Raw genomic sequence first — 24,413 nt, forward strand, 5'->3', positions numbered from 1 at the left:
CATTTTCACCAATTATTGGAAGTTGTGTGCAAATTACTTGCACAGCTATTATGACCCCAAAGTACCTGATGGGGGTGCTATAATTAAAGGTCAAAATGATAAACTGTTTCAAAAGTTAAAACTCCTACGCTATGAAACTTGTTACAGATATCCATCTATCCGCACTCTGGACTGGATATTTGCCTCAAGAACTACTAAAGCCTGTCTACAAGATTTTGAATTCTTTGTAAAAACACATTTCGACATCTCCTACACATTTTTTTCCCCATTGCTACCAAAGTTTCTGTGGATCATTACTGGACCATGCTTATCAAAAAAGACACACAGCTTGTTGACATATTCATTTAGTTTTACTGTAAGCTGACAGATTTGTCAAAATATTATGACCAAAAATGAATCATAAAATCTGTCAAAGATGAGGAGGGAAGCCAGGCGGGGAGGGTGATATTTGCCACTGCACGTAGTCCACGTACTCCTATAGGCCAGGGCAGCTATCAGCGGGGCTACGTCCTCTCTGTGGGGGCTCCTTACTGGCAGGGGGGGAAAGAAAAAGTTTATTGACAAGAGGGGGAAAAGAATTGGCTAATCAAAATCAGTGGTGGAAAGTAACTAAGTACATTTACTTAAGTACTGTACTTAAGTACAATTTTGAGGTATTTGTACTTTACTGGAGTATTTCCAATTTCCAATACTTTTACTTCTACTCCACTACATCTCAGGCAAATATTGTACTTTTACTCCACTACAATTATTTGAAAACTTTAGTTACTAGTTACTTTGCAGATATACATTATTATATTATAAAACATACATGAACCACTTCAGCCCCATTTTATACATAGGCTATTTGAAAATAGCCGATCTACAAGCTCACAACGCGTCGCATCGCGACGCGTTGTAAGCTTGTAGATCTGCTATTTTCAAATATTTTAGTACTTTTACTTTTGGTAAGTACATTTTGATACCAATACTTTTGTACTTTTACTCAAGTGCATTTTTAATTCTGGACTTTTACTTGTAACAGAGTATTTCTATAATGCAGTATTGGTACTTTTACTTAAGTAAAGAATTTGAGTACTTTTTCCACCACTGATCAAAATAAAAAAATACATCTGTTCACTACTATACTACTATACTATACTGACTAAAGAAATCAAGCTTAATGTTCTTGTTATAGGTGGACTATCTGTCATATACCATATTTTAACATTTAGGTCCGATATCTGCTCCGCTGTAAATCATGTATCAGGTAGGTCCGCCTCCCAGACTCGCCTAGGGAAAGCATCCCAAACCATTACAGTTTGTCAATCTATTATATGACCTGAAAACATGACCTGCTGGATGATATAATACCACCACACGCAAACCCAACACCACAAACCAATTTACCTTGGCGTATACGTCAGCCTAGTGTCTATACATTTAACTACTGTATTTGTCACAGCAGGCTAACTAACATGTACTGTAACTGCTCCAATATTCCATGTCCCATGCTCCAGGGACCTTCACGGCTGCAGACTCCTAATTTCTATTACATACAGAATTGCCATTGACCCTTGTTTCAGCTCATTCATAACCCATGAGAAGGAGATATAATTGCTTGTCACAGTAATTACTGTGTTGCCATACGGTAAATGTCATTATTATGCCTCTAAACAGCTCTCCAATTCTATCTCTGGATAGCAGCACCCTATCCTTCACATAATTACATCCAGAAGTCATTATGCCACTGCTGTGTAGAAGGCACTGTCCAGCAAGGGGAAACAAATGACCAACATAACCACACTATTTATAGTCAAGCGGACCGTGGCTGAACCAGGAGCTTCATGGTTTGTTTGGCTACTAGGCCACTGTTACTATGGCAAAGACGGAACACACACACAGACAGACACAAGACACACGGACACGCACAAACACACACACACGTGCGTGCGCACGCACGCACGCTCACTCACACACTCATGCTCACATGATGTTTGGGTTGATACTTCTAAGTTGTAGCTATATCACTGTATCTGAAAAAGACAGGGATGGATGCACGTATGCATCACTAGATAGAGTCACAGGACGGCAAATTCACTCCAGTCTCTCCTGATCTCTCCGGTTGCGGTTGCTCTCTCCATCTCTCCTCTCTCCCTATAGCTTTTCCGGACATGTGTTGCTTGATAGAGACCAAAAGACCACTTGGAGGGGTAGGGGTAGGGGTGGGGTGGGGGGAGGGGGGAAGGGGGGGGGCGGTGGGCGCTGACAAGGGAGGAATTCATTCGGCCCTTTTTTTGTGAAAGGGGGGAGAGAGACTTAAGTTTCCTTCAAGCGTTATAAATACAAGCTCAGCCAGTCATCAAATTATGGCCATCTGCACTGGACGACGACCAGCGTTCTCCCACAATAAAGCAGTGTGACAGAGGGAGGAGAGGAGAAGGGGGAGAGAGGGAGAGAGAGAGAGAGGAAGGGAGAGTAGGAGAGAGGAAGGGGGAACAGGCACTAAAGACAACAGAGACTGTAAGATCAATGCAGCACACACTCAGTGTGGGATAAACGGGGACACACTACAAACACGCACACACATACAGACACGAAAACCTACTGGATCGATACACAAGCTAGCGACATACAGTACACAGATTTGGACTTGGAGACACACACACACACACACACACACACACACACACACACACACACACACACACACACACACACACACACACACACACACACACACACACACACACACACACACACACACACACACACACACACACACAGCTGGACATAGCCAGTGGCAGCAATGTTACGTCCAGAGGGAACAGGCTGAGACAATAACTGACAGGTAATGATGCTCGCCTCTGCTGACTCCACTATCTCCCCTGTCACCAGCCTGCCATCACACCAACATTCAGTATACTTCACATTAAGTTGGTTCTCTGATCCTGAGAAGCTTACTTTAATAATGTGCAAGGTATAAGTAGGTGAGCAGTGTCTTGCTCATGGGCATGTACACATGGATGCAGGGATTTAATATGCGAGACGAATAATTTATTGCCTCATAGGACAAGCCCTTAGCTATGTGTTGTTGTTGGTGTATCCTGGGTAAACACAGGTCACGACTAGCCATGGAAAGGAAGGGATTACAGTGCAGGATTTGCAGAAGATAAATCCCTCAAGCTCTTATAAAAGATGGAGAAATGCTGCATGTTATTTACCTCTGCGGTGGGAGTCTGTACCTCTAGGGTTGCCAACTGTTCCTTGAAATAAGGAATCGTCCCTTATTTGGAAAACTAAAAGACGTGTCCCTTATTGAACTGATAAGGGACACACAAACAGCTCATACATATTGTAATACAGGTTGTTAATATACAAAAACTGTACATATACAGTGATATTTTTCTGGACATCCCTTATTTTTCGTAGAAATAAGGAAGTCAGGTGTCCCTTATTTAAATTTCAGGTAGTAGGCAACCCTGCTTGGACCTTCAGCTGCTCGCTCTCTCTTATCTCAGCTTTAAGCTGAGCTTAACCACATGAACCCTAGCGTCCCTATTCTGGGGGCGAACAGTCAGCAAAAATATTCGGGTTAGAGGGAAAAAGGAAGGGGCCAGAAGACTCCCCTGTGGGGGACTCCAGTCAACAAAGTATTTAGGGTTTAAGTGGTTAAAGCTATTTTGAACATTGGTATTTTGAACCGTGTTAGAGGCTAATTTCAAGGAAATTATAGCTGTTGGGATGTTGGGTGTAAGATTTGAATGTTATGAAGCAAGGTTTGTGAATGAATTTATGTTGGGTGATGCGCTGTACCATCTAATAGTTAAGGTGAAAGCATAGTGTTGTACTGTACTGTACTGTACTGTACTGTACTGTACTGTACTGTACTGTACTGTACTGTACTGTACTGTACTGTACTGTACTGTACTGTACTGAAGGTCCTGTTGTCCCTGAACCCAGTATGTCATAACAGATCACACTGATGTCGTCAGGACACGTTATGGTTATGTCCTTCAAAGACGCTCTGTGAACACTTGTTGTTCCTGTGACTGTGTGAGTCGTAATGTTACGTACAGTGAGCAGCCTGTACCTCTCTGCACCTACAGTATATGTCACCAAGACAAATTACATTTAGCTCTTCTGTTGCCTTTGTGCTCCTTCTGTGAGGTCTTGCTGTTCCTGTGTGCGTGCGTGCGTGCGTGCGTGCGTGTGTGTGTGTGTGTGTGTGTGTGTGTGTGTGTGTTCCTGTTGTAACTGCTCCAGTGTCACTAAGACCAATCCATAGTCCGTTCACTCCGCTCACAAAGTAACAATACCGTTTCTTTCGTCATCTTGGTGTGATTCTCAGCTTGTGTAACTAAATGTGAGAACACCGAAGCAGATTAAACCTCAGTGTCCATGTCCATGACCCAAGGAAAAAGATGAAACGCAAATGGACGGTGAAATCGAGGAGACATTTTACACTAAGCAAGAGTTCTTTTTTTTCTTTTCTTACCTCATGTATTCACAGCTTAGCGCGCAGCTTAGCCTGCCCGCTAATGAATCCAAGCTCCAGGTAGACTGAGGGAGCAAGACCCTGTATCTCATTACAAATAACTGCCTCCTCCTTGCTGGAGGCTGCTGGGAAGGCAGAGAGCTCAATTCGAAGCAGAAAATCCCCAAGGCAGAATCGTATTGGCGTTGCTGCTTCCCATCAGCAGTTTTACCCCAACCCCCCTTCCTTCCCAAACTCAGTGAACAATCCAACAAAAGCTAGGCAGCTTAAGCGCCATGAAGTTCATTGCGATTTTCTTTGTTAATGAAATTGCCTTTAAGAATAGATCCTTCTATTGTCTCTCACTTTTTTTGTACTCTTTGAGTTTCGGCCCGGAGGTTCCTGTGCAATTAGTGCTAGCGTGGTATTTGGGAGACCTCCTTATTGAACATAATCCTACCCAGAACACTCTGGACTGTACAGTAACTTGAGTTCTCAATCAGAGATGTCTTCGGCAGTGCATTTAGATGTTAATACACAGGAAAATCCTTAGTGTTCATTTAATCCATTTGGGAATTTACAAATGGAACCCATAAGGGACCATTTGGTTCCTTTTGTACACTCCCAGAGTTAAATTACACGTTGAGGATTTTACAGTGTAATGTTCAACGGCTCCATAACTTCATTCAATAATACAAGACAACGGTTGTGTTGTCCCTGTGATCTCCCCACGTTTGGTTTGATATTGGACACTCCAGTGGGCTTTCTCGCCATTTCAGGAGAATTTACTATTCATGCTGGCTGCTCACAGTGGCTAAGTTAGAAGTTTATGATGTTCATAGCTATTGAATTATGCATCACGTGTCATCAGACATGTGAGAGCAGCAAAGTTAATCATCCGTATCGTTCAACATTGAAAGTTGTCACCCACGGCATGGCTGTTTGACCCGGAGGAGAGAGGAGTGGAGCTGTGCAGCAGCACGTAATCTGTCTGTGTGTGTGTGTGTGTGTGTGTGTGTGTGTGTGTGTGTGTGTGTGTGTGTGTGTGTGTGTGTGTGTGTGTGTGTGTGTGTGTGTGTGTGTGTGTGTGTGTGTGTGTGTGTGTGTGTGTGTGTGTGTGCGTGCGTGCGTGCGAGCGAGCGTGCGTGCGTGCGTGCGCACGCATCAGGCTCTGCAGCTGAGTGCCGTACATCACTGACTTGCTCATGACAGAAACAGCCTTGGAAGCGAAGGCGAGCAGGCAGGCAAATGCCTCTTAGTATAATCACAAAAGCATGGGCGAGATGATAAAGGCTTTGCCGTTCGTCCTTGCTGACATCTAAACGGCCGTGTTTTCACTTCACTTTTCTGCCCAGTGAGTTGTTTGTTGCAAATGTGGGCATGTGGAGGTATGGAGGGTTCATCTGCAGGACACCGTGGTACAGGACACAACATAGTCTCTGCTGGATGAAGAGGAAGCTGGCAGTATGAGGCTTCAGGATGGATAAAACACAGATGCTGGATGCCCTTTTAAAACATACACACACACACACACACACACACACAAACAGACACTCTCTTACTCTGTTTTAACACTGATGCAGGATGCCCTTTTAAAGACACACACAGACTCACTAATGGAAATCACAAACACACATGCACACAGAATGGAGGGAATACTTCATCCTTTTATAGCTGTGCGTGCAAATGACTACATTGTTAGACCAATGGAGTTAGATAATATCAGACTCTTGTTGTGAATTGTTTGTGCTTATTTCCTTGCCACTCCTGGCTGCTACTACATGTTGGTACTGCCCTTCACGACCTTACTGGAATGTTCTAAATGGGACACAGCGACGCCTCTCTTTCCATCGGCACTAAAAACCCAGTAGCGCTGTCCACCATGTGGCTCAAGTGTCTTCCTGTTTCTCCCATCTTCACTTAAAGGGATATTTCACTTTCAAAAAAAAAATTGGTCATTTTATCATCTACTCAGACCTTTGTGAACCCCCCAGACAGTTTTTAAGTTGCTTGATTCATTATTTAGACATTTGCCCCTTCCTATACAAACCCATTGTAACTTCAAACTCCATTTTAACCATGTTAGATTCATCAAAAACACCCGTCCTTGGTTCTGGTGACTCATCCTGCCCTCCTAATGCGTGAGGGGGTCGTGTTTTTCCGATAACTTTTTTCATTTATTTTATTTGAATTTTTTATTGTATTTTATTTTTTTCCTTTTACAAAAAATATTTAAAAAATAAATGAAAAAAGTAATTGAAAAAACACAGCCCCCTCACGCATTAGGAGGGCAGGATGAGTCACCAGAACCAAGGACGGGTGTTTTTGATGAATCTAACATGGTTAAAATGAAGTTTGAAGTTACAATGGGTTTGTATAGGAAGGGGGCGTGTCTGATAAAATGAATATCAAATATCTAAATACTGAATCAAGCAACTTAAAAACTGTCTGGGGGGCTCACAAAGGCCTGAGTAGATGATAAAATGACCAAAAGTTTTTTTGAAAGTGAAATATCCCTTTAAATCCCCAAGGCTTGAACTCTCGCCCTTGCGAGGGCAAGTGGGGTGGCTGCCTGCCTGGCTGGGCGGAAAGCCCCCATCCTCCTACATCTGTCTCTCTTGGCCAACATCGCGGAAAACTCTGCCTCGCAAACACAAGGCCCTGGAGGTCTTCCAGTTTAATTTTGAAGCGTGAGCTCTGATGTGTGTATGTGTATGGGTGTATGTGTAGGGGGTGGCAAATCAACTTCCTCCTCAAAGGATTTACATTTTTTCAAGAAGGAGGGGGCAGCTCCGGAGAGCAGGCAGTCAGGCAGACAGGTGGCTGAATTTGCATATGGTCAAAACGGATCCCGGCTCAGCTGAGCCTGGGAAATCCTCCCGAGCCCTACGAGAGGCCTCTGGAGGGCTAATGACTGATGTCTCTGTGAGAGAATCCCCTTTGAGTCGAGGAGAGCTCCTCTTCAGGAACAGGCAGCTGGAGGAGGACTGATAAATGTAGCTGGCAAAGCTCGAGTTAAGTTTCCCTCTTTAACGTGAGAGTCAGGGAACGGCCATGTCTAATTGGTTTCTTCAGATTTGTACATGAGAATTCCATCGCGTTGGCTGTGGTTTTAGCATGAATTAAGAGGCTGAAGACAAAGCAGATGTCTTTTATTTAATTAGTTTTTTGCTGTTTCAGCACAGTTAGAAGCTGAGTGTATTGTGGTTGTGGGAGATGAATTTGACAAATACAAACAAATATTTAGTTCCGCCTACTTCTACAAGACAAACACAAAGTTATTGTTTGGTGGCAGACAGTACAGTATGCATGAATATGCAAATCAACATTGCATTTTGATTTGCTGACAAATGCAAGGTTTGCAATTGGAAGGTAATGTACTAGGTCTGTGCGTGCGTGTGTGTGTGAGTGCATGCGTGCATGAATGAATGCGTGCGTGTACTGTATGTGCTTGTGAGGGTGGGTGTGTCCATTCTCTCATCTCTCTCTGTGAATCTTTAATACATTATTAACTCTTTAAACTCATGTTATATAAAATACTATATCAGCACTAAGTTGCACAATAGATCTCTTGTGGCTAAAGTTAGGGGGAAATCTTATCTCTCGTGACAGATCAACCTGGTTTCAACATCGAGTCATTTTGTTGTGTTGTTGCTGTTCTTCAACCTCTTGCTCTTCTCTTTCACAGTGTCCTACTTCGGAGACAGCTACTGCAGAATACAGTCCGTCCAAGATGTCTCCACCTTCCAGCTATCCCTGCAGTTTAAGACCAGCCGACGGAGCGGACTGCTCCTACTGGCTGCCGGCAATGAAGACTACCTGTTTCTGGAACTCCAAAATGGAAAGTTACAGGTCAGTAGAAAACAGTTTTCTGAAAAGACTTGTGTTGCTATATCAGTGGTGCTCAAACTTTTTCATGTCAATAATTATATGTATTTGACTGCGGACCCCCATCTCAAAACATTTTGTTCCAGGGACCGTCCGAGGAAAAGATTTTGAGTTATAAATATATTCAAAGATTTGTTAAGTCACCTTTATTTGTATAGCATGCTTAAAAACAACAGGAGTTGATCCAAAGTGCTTTCCAGTCAGGAGAAAACAACATCAATGACACATTGCAGAGTTCATAGAGAGCTCAAAACATGATAAGACACAAATAGCCAAAAATACTTAAAACAGAGAACACATTAATGGATGCAAACACATTAACAGAAACGAATATCAAAAGCAAACAGACAGCTTAAAACAGAGAAAGTAGTATATGGAGGCACTAATAAGTCAGTTCAGTCATGCCATGTTACAGTATGTCTATGAATAATCATAGTTAGATATGCACCTCAGCAATACACAGACACAATCACTTTTTCCTTGAAGTACTTTCCCTGTTACTCATAGCCTACTTTAGGTTTTACCACTAACATAAATCAATCACAACAGCATTACAGGGCCTAATTACCATTTATTAGAATGAACTTATGAAGTGATTTTAACAATAGTTTAGATATACAGCACCACTCTCTCTAGGGAACATACAAGTACTTTCTCTACACTGTGGAGTTTGTGTGTTGATATTTACAACTCTTACAAGCCTCAGGCAGTAATACCTTGGTCCAATCTCTGAGCAACATAAAAAACACAGTTTTTCCAAGCTCATAAAACAGTTGTACTGTATATGTTCATGTACAGTAATGGCCGTAAGATACCAATGTACGTATGGCGTCAATACAACAAAATCACTGTAGACCATATATTGATGGTCACAACATTAACATTTGCGACTGTCTTAAACTGTCACCTCAGGGAAGTCCTGTGTTGTACAGTAATCCTCCCGTGACTGATGTTAATTATTATCAGAGGCTATTAGCGTAAAGAAAATACTTCCTCAACCTACTCGGGTGGGAAAGTTTGAGCTCAATTATACTGTGGCATAATTAGCCTGTATTATTTTACATGGAAAATCAGCTCCATGTGCATACCTCATGGGGTATTCTGGCTGGTACTGTATACCAAATGAGTTTCTCCCTTTGGTTTCCCAGAACAAATGCCAGCTTCCTATAGCTGGGGAAATATAATATACATACAAGCTAACTAAGTATATGAATCACAATTAAGGGCAAAGCAGTCCTTCACTGCTTCAGTACCTTGCATGAGATGCTCTGTAATGCACTACACTATCAAGTCCTACAAGGGTTCATTTTTTTTTTACAATCAGAGTTATAGCCGATGTACAAGCTCACAACACAGCACGTTGTGACATGTTGTGACCTTGTACTGTATATTTGCTATGTTTATTGTTCACAGAATGTTCAACCTAGAATAGGTACCATAGGGTTCAAGTGCTTAAAGGCAGTGTAAATTATATTTTTGGTAAACACGATAGCAATGGTTACTATCAAAATATAGAGCTATTTAACACTTATTTTAATTAAACTAATTTCACTTACTGCACCTTTAAATGTATACTCCAGATTAAGATTTTACTTACCCTTCCAGAAAAAGGTATACGTGTATATTTATATGGCATATGCTTTTAAATATTCAAACTGGTAGAAATGTTAGGGTGAATCAATGGCAGACTAGCATGGTGAAAAAGCTGTGTTATACTGTAAATTCCATTGATTCATTCACTGTTGTTCCACATACATCAGATATGAAATACTAGGGGATTGAGGGGAGTTTTAGTGTCTCTCCTTTAAAAAAGAAAACTCACAAATTTCTAATGGAATGGAGCTCAGACAGCAGCAGCTATTGTAAATCTCTTTCCATTTATCCAGACCAAACACAGGAAAGCGTCCCTTGATGATACCTACCACACATCCATACTAAGCAGTACAACAGATGTTGGGAAGGGAGGGGTGTGTGTCTTTAAACGTGATTTTATTATTTATCGCGTCAGTCATTTGGGGACTCTTACAGTATCTGTATGTGACAAATCCCATTTAGGTGTCATTCATAAATTGCTTTGCTGTGTTGTCTTCGCTTTCTGCCTGAATGGAATGAGGACTGTGACATTTTAATTCAATAAGTAATTGCTTCACAACGTCTGAGAGCAGTGAGGGGGTGAATTTGCATCATACCGTATGTGCTGTTGCAAAAAGGTCTAGGAATTGTCCTCCGGAAAAAAGGGAAATACGTCTACATTGATGATTAAGCGAGGTCTCATATGAGGAGAAAGTACAGACTTTATGACCTTACTATGCACTCTTGTTCCTTGTTTCTACTTTGATCTATAAGTGCAGAGAAGCATAATGTATGATCTCATAAAAATGATGCTTTATTAGTCATACAGTACATTCCTTTTTTTAAAAGACACTTTCATCTGACGTTTCAAAGTATACATTCATCTTAAACAGTAATCACGAATGCTGTTCCCACAGTCTTGAAGAGCGTGGCTGATATATGATATGAACACAAAACAGGGCGGTGGTTGCCTTGAAGTTGCAGAGGCAGCTTTTTGAGCAGACAGTTGCCAGTTCAATTCCCATGAACAACTGGGAAAATATTGGTGGGCAAAAGAAGTATAAATAAATAAACATTTCCCCTCTCAATACCTGAGGTACCCATGAGCATGGCACTCCAGGGGGAGCGAGCTAGCTCCAGACTATAGTAGTAGTGGGCAGGTCCCAATTGCCAATAGCTCGAGCCCATGTATTTCTGGATAAGGCTGAAAGAGATTGAAAAAAACATTCATGATATCAAGTACAAACTTCGGAGCTGTTCAAACTAATTGAACAACTTTTTAAATTCTGTAACTTTCAAGGGGATATGGGTACATTTTCTGGTTCATAGCACTTAACATTTTCACTCAAGGTGAAATAAAGCTTACTGAAGTGAAAAGGATCAATGTGATGTGAATCAATACATTCAGCCTCCCCCTCTTCGTTAATGGAAAGGCTACAAAAACATTTCCTTGTTGACATTACAGATCAGATTCTTGATTCACTAGCGATAACATACAATACGTAAATTATCTTATCATTCGTTTTACTTTATAGCTTTATTATATAGCTTACTGTACTAACTGTAGTATCATAATATATGATAAAAAGCTATGCAGAGTTTGAATTAATTAAGATCTATTCTTCTTGTCTTCCTGCAGGCGCGGATAAACATGGGAGATGGTGACATGACCCTGAGTTCCTCCCAGGGAGTCCAACTGAACAACCTTATGGAGCACAAAGTGTCCGTCACACTCCAGGATTCCAAAATCACCATGACGATCGACGACCTCTTCTCCACAGACACCCCTGTCTCTGGACGGGAGAAGGAGCTCAACATTGATCTGGGAGTCTGGTTGGGTGGTACAGGGGAGCTAGAGGCCCCCTACCTCAGCACTGCCATCCCACCGTTCCGAGGCTGTATGACTGACATCAAGTTTGAGTCCCATAGTTTTGACATCCTGAAATCAGCGTTGACGGACTGCCACGACACAAAGGAATCTTGCAGCGGTGAATTTGAGGCTGGAGATGGGGAGGCGACCAGTTTCATCAGCCCAGATTCGTTTGTGTCTTTCCCTACATGGAGTGGCACCAGTGGAGCTGGGAGGGTCCTCGAGTTTCTGATGAAGACCACCATTGAAGACGCGCTGCTCGTTTTCCACCCCGGCAGAGACACAGATTTTGTCGCCATTGGTGTTACAGGCGGCTTCCTCAAAGGTGTTATAGATGTTGGCACCGGCATGGAGGTGCTGGACAACACCCAGGTACAGCTGGATGATGATCAGTGGCACAGAGTCAGGATCCAGATTGACCAGAGTTCGTTTCAGATTAACGTAGACAGCCAGGCTGCCTCCCTCCCTCTCGACAGTGCGGCTAGACTGGATCTGGTCGGGAATCTTTATCTGGGAGGGATTCAGGCAAAAATGAAGGAAGTGTTCCGTGACACCTACCTGGACCGCATGGAAGAAGAGATAACGTCTGAGTCATTTATTGGTTGCTTGGGAGAAATAAAAGTCAACCAGAAGGACAGAAGTCTGCAGGATGCGTTGGTCACCAAGGACGTTCACGTCAAATGTGAGGGAGAAGACTATGACTACTCAACTTATTATGATGTAGAGGCAACTACAACGCCTGCCCCTGTCCGAATCCGATATGTTGACGTAGACCCCAATGAGCGACACTGCTACCCAACAGAAGACATACCAGAGTTGTTCCAGAATGTAACAAAACTCCTTGACGTCACCCCCTTGCTGGTACCTGAGGGGGGTGAGGTTTTTCTAGATATCAACAACCTGAGCCCCACCTTTGACCTAAATGCTGCAGAAATCCGCCAGTCACAGATCATCTTTACTCTCCAAAGTGATCCCTGGTACGGTCTGGTTGATATGAACATCAACAGTAGGCGTACGCAGAAGTTTACCCTCCTTGATGTGGTCAATAAGAAGATTAAATATCTACACGATGGAAATGAGAGGTACGGAGACCAGATCCAATTGGAGGTCACAGCACTCAGTAACAGCTATCTTCCCGAATGTCTAAAAGCTCCCCGTCAGTACATTCTCCCAGTCGAAATCATCCCGGTCAATGACATCCCTCAACTTAGTGGAGGGGACATCTCCATCACGGAAAATGGGAGGACCCGTCTGAGCCCCAACTTGATAAAAATAGTGGATTCTGACACACGCTGCGATGAATTGGTGGTGACTGTAACCTCCGAGCCTTCAGTGGAAGTTGGGTACCTAGAAAATGTTAAGCAGCCAGGGAGAAGCATCACAGAGTTCACCTGCAGGCAGTTGAAAGATGGAAACATCTATTTTGTACACAGAGGTGGTAGCGGAGCTGGGATGACACTGGAAGTATCAGACGGACACTCTGTAAGCCAGTCTACCACTTTTAAGTTAGCTGTCACACAGCCACACATGACAATTGTGACCAACACTGGCCTTCTCTTGTCTCAGGGTAGCAACTCTTCCATGGGCATTCAACACTTGGCTGTCATTTCTCATCCCCGTAACGGGGATGTTGTGTACAACATCACACAACCCCTGAGATTTGGAGAACTGCAGATTCTCACTGGCAACAACATGGTCAAGCAAGTGACAGCTTTTCATCAGTCAGATTTAGAGCAGGAGCGCCTCAGATATGTCAGCACAGACTCAAGTGACCAGGAAGACACCGTGACTGAGCGCATTCAGTTTGATGTTCACCTGGGTCAGTTCTCTCTCTGGAACAACATCTTCTTAGTCAAGATCATGCCCGCTCCGGTAAAAGTTTCAAACCTGGTCCCCTTAGACATGAAGGGAGAGGAACAGAAGGCAATCAAACTGACAGAGCTTGAGGCTGAAGTGAAAGGGGAAAACCCAGACCCCGAAACTGTTAAGTATGTAGTTCTGAAGCCACCAACACTTGGTGTACTGCAGGTGTCAGGCAGAGAGCTGGGTGAGGGTGGCAGTTTCACCCAGGAGGACCTCAGGGATGGTCATCTTACATACAGAGTCCTTATGCGCAGAGCTGTGGACAGTGAGGACCAGTTTCAGTTCAGAGTCTTTACAGGGGACGAGTACTCTCCCATCTACACCTTTCCAATCAACATCCTTGCAGATATCAATGCTCCTGTTTTGACCAATGAGGAGCTGGTTATTTTGCAAGGAGGGGAGGGAACTATAAGCAAAGATCATCTTTGGACCCTATCCCCAATGTCTACTGACTTTGTGTACCGGGTCATACAAGATCCAAAGTATGGCCGTCTCATGAGAGCATCCCCACCAGGGCAGCCAAGATTTGATGGTGCAATCAAGCTATTTAGCAATGAAGACATCGAGTTGGACCGACTTATCTACAAACACGATGGCTCCAAGACAGGCAGCGACGAGTTCCACTTCATGGTATCGGCAGGAGGGAGTTCAGGAAGCCAAGGATCCCTGAGTGGCATTTTCAGAATTTCTATGCAATCCAAGAACGAGCATGCACCTGCGAGAGTTGTGGACAGAGTTTTCAACGTGGTTCGACACGGTCAGCGCCTGCTGACCACTGATGTCATCCAGTTCAAGGATGATGACTCGGGCTTCAACGACACCCAGATTGTCTACGCCCGTGAGGGGATCCTCTCAGGTAACATTGTGTCTGCCTCCGACCCCTCACTGCCCCTGTACCGGTTCACCCAGGCTGACCTGAAGGACAACAATGTACTGTTTGTGCATCACGGTGCTGACCGTGAACGCTTCCAGCTGCAGGTGTCCGACGGCTTCCACAAGACCACGGCACTCCTTGAGATCCAAGCTGGAGACCCCTACTTGCATGTGGTAAACAATACAATGGTGGTGATGGACCACGGAGCCACCAAGACCCTGAACACCTCCCTGCTCAGTGCCGAGTACAACATGGATGTTAGGAATGATGGAGAGATTGTGTTTGAAGTGACAACACCTCCGAGTGACGGCAGGATCATTGTGAGTGGGATTGAGAAGACGCAATTCTCCCTGGAAGACCTGAAAAAGGGAGTTGTGTCGTATGAACATAACTACGAGAGTCTGAGGTCCAAGGATTCCTTCAGTTTCACTGTCCGTGCAAAGGGCTATTCTGAAGAAGGAACATTCAAGATCAAAATATTCAAGCAGGGCTACTTCTCAGAGCCAGAGGTGGTGAATAATAGAGTTATCATCTCATATGATGGGGAGCACACAGTGATCAACCAGTTCAATCTCAAGGTAATGTTTACAGGCCCTACTGATTGAAGTAATTAGGCCTAATTTTAATTTATTACGGCAATCTAGTTTGGTAACTTACGTTTAATTTTGTTAATCAACAGTCTACCATACTATTTGTTTTCATTATTTAACAACATTAGACAACTGTTTTGTCAGAATAGAAATCAAAGCTTTGTTTTCATCTGTTCTCATCATCATCATCATCGTCATCATCAGACATTTGTTTTTGTTTAAGAAGGCAGTCCTGAGTTTATTTTCTCTTCATTAAGTATTTTCACATGACTCAATCAAACAGGCAGACTTTATTTTGTAATCCTTTCTCTTAGTGTTTGTTACACCACATGAAAGCAGGACTGACTATTACTGTACTGTCCCTGCTTATAATCTAGTTTATATACTAAATTACACTCCATTAAGTGTGAAAAAAGGCTCTGAGTATACCCTGAGGGATGCATCTGAACCCTGCTGTAATTTATAAGATGAGCCTGTCTGCACTTAATCTCCAAAGCCAATTAATGGAGTTTAAATTCTCGCTCTATAATAAGTATGAGTCAGCTTGAAAAGTAATGAGAAACATTTTTGGGGAGAAATTTCCATTCTATTATTATTATTTAACTTTTTTTAATCATTCAACTTTTTTGAGGCTCTCAATATTGACTTGAGAAGTACCTAGACCCCCAAGTACAGACGCACTATGCATTATTGAAGCAAGTATTGAACAAAGCCTTGACAGAATGGCCTTTTAAAAGTGGCAGAATATTGCTGTTGGGAGCTCATCCAGAATGTATTTCTTTACTTTACGATGGAAAGTTGTATGTGCCTCTGAAGGAATGTCTGATGGAAACATGACGGCTAAACATTACATCCAGAGAACAGTCACCAGGGAAGCCAGCCAAACGTTCACAAAGACTGTTGGTTGCTGTCAATCTGCATGTGAATAAAAGGAGGGAGGCATGGAGGGGGTTCAATAAGTTCCAACTCAAAGTTCACCACTGGTATCCATTTTAATAGATAGATAGATAGATAGATAGATATATAGATAGATAGATAGAGCGTACACACACACAGACAGACAGACAGACACACAGACACACACACACACACACACACACACACACACACACACACACACACACACACACACACACACACACACACACACACACACACACACACACACACACACACACACACACACACACACACAGTAGAATAGAAAGACAGACAGACACAGAGTCACGGACAGATACCTGCTACCTTTCATTGATGATGTCTATATTCAACAGTGTATGAATATTAACCTGGCTTCATGTGTGTGTTGCCCCTGGCTGTGTTTCAGGTGGAGCAGGCAGACATTCTGCCGTCTGAGATGGTGTTCACCATCAAGGAAGCTCCCCGTCTGGGCCACGTTGTCATGTTGACCAACGACACTGAGAGCACAGCGGCTCCCACGCTCAACTACATTCACTCCTTCACTCAGGACGATGTCGACCAGGGACGCATCCTGTATGTGTCCACATCAATCCTGGTATGTGTCCTCCTATATAAAAAAAATGCCATTCAATTTGATTAAAGTGTCAAATCACAACAAGTTGTCTCAAGACACTTTACATGTAGAGAAGAGACCCGACAGTCCCACCCTGAGCAAGCAATTTTGCGACAGTGGCAACGAAAAACTCCCCCTTAACTGGAAGAAACGTCAGGCAGACCCTAGGCTCTAGGGTGGGGGCCTTCTGCCTCGACTGTGTCGGGGGGAAAGAAGGGAGAGACAGAGGAGAGACAGACAGAGATACAAGTAGTAACAATAACAATAGTAGCAAATATAATAGTGTAAGATAGTATATGATAAAAAGTGTCTGTAGCCATCTGTTAAGTCCCTGGATAACTGTTGCAACATAGGAAACCTTGTATCTGCATGTTTCATATTTTTATGTTTTCTCATAAATGAATGCCCTATTTTTTGTCGGGTAAATGTACCGAAAACAGACAATCTACAAGCTCACAACGTGTTGGTTGCAACTTGTTGTGAGCAACTTGCAACTTGTTGTCTGAGACAGTTTCTGAAACGGTTCGCCTATAATGACTTGCCGAAAAATAGGGTTGAAACCCACTGTCAGTGGGTTTTATAAATATTTAACCCCAAAAAATACTAACAAGAGCTTGTGACTGACTATAAGCTAATAACTACATTAAATCCTTTGGAACAGAGGTTCTTCTTTCCATTTCCTGAAAAGTAACGGTTTGGGACATAATGGACAGCAACAATATTCACAATCTATGAAGGAACATGTGTATCTTTCTTAAGAGGTCATCATCACTAACTAACCAAACCATCCTCCAACTTGCAGGGAAACGATGCCTTCACTGTGGATGTGAGTAACGGCTTTACGTCGGTGGACGACCTAGTCGTCTCCGTCAGCGTCGTGCCCCGTCTGATCCCGTTTCACGGCGTCAACTTCACCGTGAGAGAGGGCGGGGGCAAGTCCGTCACTGAAGAGATTCTCAACATCTCCCACCCCTTCTACAGCGCGGCCAACGTGGAGTTCATCGTGGAGGAGCCGCCGCAGCACGGCGACCTCCGCTACCTGGATGGAGACGAACAAGAGCTAACCTTCTTCACCTGGGAGGAGGTAAGGCAGCAAGCAAGAAAGTGAACTGGTAGAGGAAGTATTTACTGTACGTACACCAATACCACCTTTTATTTTTAAGGGGCGCACTAATTGGTGAGATGCCTCATTGGCCAGTGGGGGCTGCACGTCAACACCACCCCCATATTATGTGGGGAAGCTTGCCATAACTGCACTGCAAGAAGTTTAGTTTAGTTTATTAGCACATTGCAATATAAAATAGATATCAAAAGAAAACAATTTATTGTGCAAGAAAAGGAAGAAGACAATAGGCGTATTTAGAATCCTTTCCTTAATAGAAAAGATCATTGAGAAACATACATTAAAAGTTCAATAAAAAACAAAATCAGTTTTAGAACCAAATGTTTCTATGTATAAGGTGTTTTGGTATGAAAACCCATTTAATTTAACCATGTATCCTACAGTATATAATAACATAACTACCTGTCTGACATTTCTAACAAACCAAACCGTGTGAAAAACAGTTGCGAATTCAGCGAGTAATGATTATTTTAATTTTTGTGGAGAGACATCCTGCTTCAATAGACATACATTAGGACTCGGGACAGCTCTCGCCACAAAATATGGTGGCCGCAATGACGCATTGCTCCAATGAACCGCAGTGGCCAATGAGGTATATCAATTTTTATATATCTACAGTATATGGTTTATTTCCATCCCCTGGAAGGCGGTTGGCAGGAGATGATGGAGGAAGTAGGAAAAGAACACATTTCCTTTCAGAATTCTGTCCATGATAAAAAAAAATAAAAAATAAACACTCTTCCCAAATCAGAAATCTTGAGAACGAACACCTGAGGTGTTGATGTCACACACAACATGAAAAAAAGTCACTATGTCTCCATTGCATGAAAAGTCAAACAAGTTTTTCTTTTCATTTTTTTTCATAAAAAGGTTCATTAATTAGTAGTATTATTCTTCCTGTAGTCTTATACTGTAGTTCCATAATTTAATTTACATCTCAGTAACTCATTTACATACGTCTTTGTTCTCTGGGTTCCTCCACCCAGGAATCATCTGTTATCTATTTATATTTGTAAACAGTATATTTTCACGGTTATTCCTTTAATGTAGTCATTTGTAGTATGTTTTATTTTAACTTTATTCAAACTAACTGTACTTGTGTACTCGCTCTGTTCTAAAGAAAACCCTCTCCTCCATTAAAGTGCACATGGGGTATCCCAAAAGAAATGAATGTTTGGGAAGAAATCGACAACAAAACAAACATGAGTCATTTATTTCCGTTATTCTGGTACACAAAGCTTCCCGCTAGACCACCAAACCGCCCCATAACTTCTCCTCACTCCTAATTATAAGCTGCAGCCAGAATAATATCTACCTCCAAACACTTTGATCGCGGCGGTTGTTCAAGAAGGAATCACCACAGTTACACGTCACTTTGGAACTTTCCACAGTTCCTCCTCAGTTCACCATTCTGCCTTTGCTGCTTTTTTTGGGAACGTGCTGCATGGATAAAGTAATACTTCATTTATAGTCACATGCTGAAAATAGCAAATCTACAAACTCACAACACATGGCGATGGCGACGAGGTATAAATCAGGCTTTAAAATCTCAGTTTATATTGAGCCCATATCTACAGTATAATGCGTTAGAGATACATTCATATATTCATATAAAACAGCCATTATGTGTTTTAAGAGTTACTACAAGGCAAGCCTTCGTAATACCTTATGATATCTTATATAAACAATTATCAGATTGATTATAATTATTTATAATATGTCAGTGTTCACAACATTTTGCATGCAAGCATCATGAACATCATGGTGCATTCTGTAACCACAATGGGTGGAGAAAGATGCTATGCCATGACTGCACTGTCCATCCATTACGGTTGCAGAAAGCACCATAATGTTGTTCATAAGACTTTATAACCTTGCATGCAAAATGGGCTGAGCAATTATGAGCAGTCGTCTTACCTGACATACCTGACGTAATACCTGACATTATACTGTAAGAGCTAGCGCAAAGCCCACTCAAAAAAACGTCAGTTATGTAATAGCCGTTGTAAGCCAAGAAATAGACAATCTACAAGCGTATCTTATCGCAAACAAACATGGGACACCGTCATACGACGTAGTATGTATTCTGTAATTCGGGCATTACGATTTTCAGGTTTCTAGCATCTATGAGAGGCTTGTTCAACAATATAAACTGCTATATCTCTGATTAGCTCTTCCCTGTATTCTGTCAGTCGTACACAGCCTTTCTGGGATCACAGGAACTTTGTCTGAGCATTAGGACACTGAACCTTGCTCTCCTTTCAATTGGTTGCTGTGTAATCTGGGATTTGAAGCTTATTCAGAGGCTGTGCTTGTCACACTTGTTGCTCTGGATCAGAGCATCTGCTAAATGTCTAAAATGTTAAATGGAATTCAAATAGGTTAGCATCTCTCCAGCATGATGAACCCCTGCTGACCTGCGTTCTTTGCTGAAGATTTAAACAGTCACTGTGGATATGAGAATGAATGTAGAATGAGAGAGGGAGGGAGAGAGAGATAGAAAGAGGGAGGGAGGGAGGACGAGGAGGGCCACTGGGTCCTGACATACAGTTATCTGGTGTTCCTGCATGCTGGTTCGAGCTTTAGGGTGGAAAATGTATATTTAAGAAACATGAATAGGCTAAATACTGACGGAAGAAACCTCAAACATTCTGGTGTAGAGGAGCTGGTTGGTTTTATTTCCTCTGACTCTACTCTCTCTCTACCCTCTATCTCTCTCTCTCTCTCTATTTGCTGAGGCACTGTGGAAAAACTGACGGTGCCTTTGGACAGCCTGCAGCCAAAATAAACCAATATATTCGCATACTAATGTGTGCGTGTGTGCATGTGTGAGTGCGTGCGTGCTCTGCCAGAACACTCACACTCTCTCTCTCTCTCTCTCTCTCTCTCTCTCTCTCTCTCTCTCTCTCTCTCTCTCTCTCTCTCTCTCTCTCTCTCTCTCTCTCTCTCTCTCTCTCTCTCTCTCTCTCTCTCTCTTCTGTGTATTTCTACTCAGCTGAGACTAGCTCCTACAGTAGTTATGATTTAGCTCAATCAGATTAGGTTGCCAGTTTGCAGTGAGGCGAATTGGCAGTGAGTGACAGCTGCTCCGAACACAGCCGTACAGTATATAACATAACTTTGACTTCTGTCAACAGTTACTGTGACAGTTTCTGTGTGACAGTTTCAAATGCATGCTGTGTGGACCCCCTCTCCCCTCTCTCTCTCTCTCTCTCTCTCTCTCTCTCTCTCTCTCTCTCTCTCTCTCTCTCTCTCTCTCTCTCTCTCTCTCTCTCTCTCTCTCTCTCTCTCTCTCTCTCTCTCTCTCTCTCTCTCTCTCTCTCTCTCTCTCCCGCCAAATTAGTTCCACATTGAAGAGTAAATCTGTCATGCTCAGTTTTTTAAACCATAGCGTAATTGTTCCCAAATTAAAGACGGATGTGCAGCGCTCTCATTACTGGAACTTTATTGGGACACGTTTCTGTGCTCAGTGTCCTGTGGGAGCAGAGCTGGTCCTCGTTGTTGTGCCCTCAGGCTTGTTGCAGGGCCACAGGGCACAAATCAACCGCCATTTACTCAAGTACTGTACTGAAGTACAATTTTGACGTACTTTTACTTTACTTGAGTATTTCCATTAAAAAAAAGAATTATACTTAAACTCCTCTACGTCTCAGAGGTAAATGTTGTACTTTTTACTTAATTACAATTTTCAGCTTTAGTTACTTTGCCGATTAGATTAATAATATATCACACACTGTACATTAACTGATACATTATGATGTATTATTTAAAGCTACCTGGCAGCACATAAAATAGCTGCAACATTAAAGTGATGTACACGTTAATGCGATAATAATTATTCTGCATATTTGAGTACATTTACTATACTTGTTTTGGCACTAAGTAATAAGTATATTTTGATGCCAGTTCTTTTATACTTTTACTCAAATAGTCTTTCTAAAGCAGGACCTTTACTTTTAAGAGATTATTTCTACATTGTGGAATTTCTACTTTTACTTGAGTAAAACATCTGAGTCCTTCTTCTCCTACTGGTCATGTTGTCACACAGGTCATGTTGGGGTTGCAAGGGGTGAAAAGGCAAAAACAAAAAGGGAGTCAGACAAGAAAAGGAAAACATGTGATGTACATTACAGATATATATATATATACACATTTACGATCAATTTGTCAGAGATTTTAAATATTGGCCAGCAAATGGAAGAAGTATCCATTCTCTTCATCCTGTTCACTATTGGCAGTGTGTACCTGCAAATACTACGTAAAACTATATTCTGAAATATTCCTTATAGATATAGTAAGGGCAGTAGAAGTGCTGTAGTGGTCTATTGTGTGTAAGTAAGAGTCAGTGAAGGTACAACCAAACACTTCTTGTTCAGTAGTGTTCTTGTACTGTAAATTACCATGCAGCAGTAAATAATGTAAAGTTGAGTTTGAATCCGACTCCCGTAATGTCTGTCCTCTCTCCGCCCTTGGTTTCCTGTCTTTCTATTACGCTATCTAGCTGTAAATGAAACAGACTGTGTCACAGATGTGTCAGGGAAGTAGTGAAGCTGTCATAGGAAGGCCACAGTACAGTCCATCACTCTTGAATGCTGGGAGGGTAAGTGGCGCTGTCAACCTGGTATTCATACATTCTGATCCGTCACATGTGTTACTGATGGGTCGAGCGACGTGTTAGAAAAGAATAAGATACAGCTTTATGGATTCTAGCCCCAGTTCATTTAACTCGTAATGGGGGCGCTCTTTGTGTGACGGATGTGTCAGAGTGCTGTGGAACGTGTGTCGAGAAAAAGGAGTCGCTGTGTTTGTTTGGCTGACGCGTTCACTCCCTCAGGAATGAATGTAATAGACTTAACTACACACCTCTACACATGGGGTTTAGGAGAATCCAACGCCAAGATCAAGAACAGAGCTGTGTTTGAAAACATCTTTTATAGGCCTAACCAGAGTGTCATCAGGTCTCCATTAGGTCCTCAGAGTGTGAAGAGCAGATGAATGCCCTCCAGGGGGAATAAAAAACATCGTCTCGCTTCTCTCATCAAAAGACCTCGTATTCCTTGCCTCTCGTGTTGTTTTCAAGTGCGCTTATGTCTTAAGATGAGAATATTGTCCCTCAGGATGTTTTCATGTAAATGTAGCTTTGTTTAATTGGATATTTCTCGAATGAATCTGTATAATAGCTTTCTCAAAGGCTAAATCGTCTCCATGGCCCTGATTGGTTGCAGCTTTCCTGGTTTAAGTAAGGCATGTGGGCTGAGTGGAGACCTTCCAGGGGGAGGGCTGGTTGAAGTGCTTTAAAACCTGATGAGAAGGATTAAGGTAATTGCAAAGGAAAGGGTAAAATGTACAATACTCTGTTATATAGAGGCTGCTTCGTTAAATAGAAGTGGCATGGGTTTACAGAGTAGTCACAGTGTCACTCGTTGACACATGGCCTAAGGTTAAGAATGCAGCACTCACTGTATTCTGGTGACTCAGACCACATAATCACCATGTTGTAAATTTGAACCTGAATTTGACTCAGGACCTGTGTTGCATATGATATCACATTCTCTCTCCCTCTCTCCATTGTGCTACCTGTATCTAATAAAACCATAATACCTTAGAATTATCCCTCAAACAATAGACCCCTTAACAGACGACGTCACGCTGGTTGCAAGCGTCATACTGCGCAAGCGTCAAACCCATTCTGTCAGGTCTCGCTAGGGCACGCAGCACTAGCCAACACACAAGAGGGGGTTGAGGTGTGCTGAAACTAGCGCACCCCGAAACAACAGGTTGAGAATTGATTGCATGAAACAATCACCTGTGCATCCAGTCTCAATGTTGGTAAACAAATAATTGGTCTATAAGAGAATGTTATATCAAAGGAAGAACTCCTTAAAGTAATACTAGGTAACGTTTTCAACAAAACTAAAGTTAAATTGTATATCTTTTGTCAGTGGCAAAAGTTTCACAACACCCACTCCATGAATTTCACCCCCGGAAGCCTTTTATTTATATATTTTCTATTGAACGGTGAAGGGGGGGACTTTCCCGGGAAAATGACGTTCCTGGCCAACGTCATGACGTCGTGGCCGACGTCCCCAGGAACTACCGCAACGGTTTCCTGTTTGGCCAGGAACTACCGCGGTAATAGCAAAAAGGAACCTCACGCTGATGTTAAGAGAATGTAGGATTGGAAGATCGAAAAAGAAAGCACAGCTCATGGTAACTAATGCTCCACTGGCTAAGAGAAACGATCCGTAGATAGTATAAAACAATTAAAAGATCGCTTTTTGAAACGCTTCCGGCTTCCGGTGAAAACGAATGGAATTCTGGGTAATCGAGGATTACGGAAATTGGATGCAGTGACGGTAGTGACCAGCAGAGGTTGCTAAAAATCGTTATTTGGGATTCTGCATTGTACAACTTTAACAGTGTATCCCACAGCCAATGAAATGTGTCTTATTGACGTACACCTTCCTTTGGCTATCCATATTAGATCTTCATACACAGCACCAAATACATAGCTCAACATCAGCATTAGAATGACATTGTTTTTCTATGACCATGTGATGGCCACATGCCCAACAGGCACGACCAGAGGTGGAAAGTAACTTAGTGCATTTACTCAAGTACTGTACTTAAATACATGTTTGAT

General features: G+C 42.4%; 1 protein-coding gene across 1 annotated transcript in view; it reads left to right on the plus strand.

Moving 5' to 3' along the window:
• cspg4 (chondroitin sulfate proteoglycan 4) overlaps positions 1-24,413 on the plus strand; it is a 106,989-nt gene that overhangs the window by 51,048 nt on the left and 31,528 nt on the right. Inside the window, exons 2-5 of the mRNA XM_080438468.1 lie at positions 8,145-8,308; positions 11,556-15,101; positions 16,441-16,629; positions 17,450-17,731. Coding sequence (XP_080294594.1) covers positions 8,145-8,308; positions 11,556-15,101; positions 16,441-16,629; positions 17,450-17,731 — 4,181 coding nt within the window. The remainder of the gene's footprint in view (positions 1-8,144; positions 8,309-11,555; positions 15,102-16,440; positions 16,630-17,449; positions 17,732-24,413) is intronic.

Source organism: Gymnoscopelus braueri (genome assembly GCF_963280865.1).
Source record: "Gymnoscopelus braueri genome assembly, chromosome: 9".
NCBI classification, from domain to species: Eukaryota; Metazoa; Chordata; class Actinopteri; order Myctophiformes; family Myctophidae; genus Gymnoscopelus; species Gymnoscopelus braueri.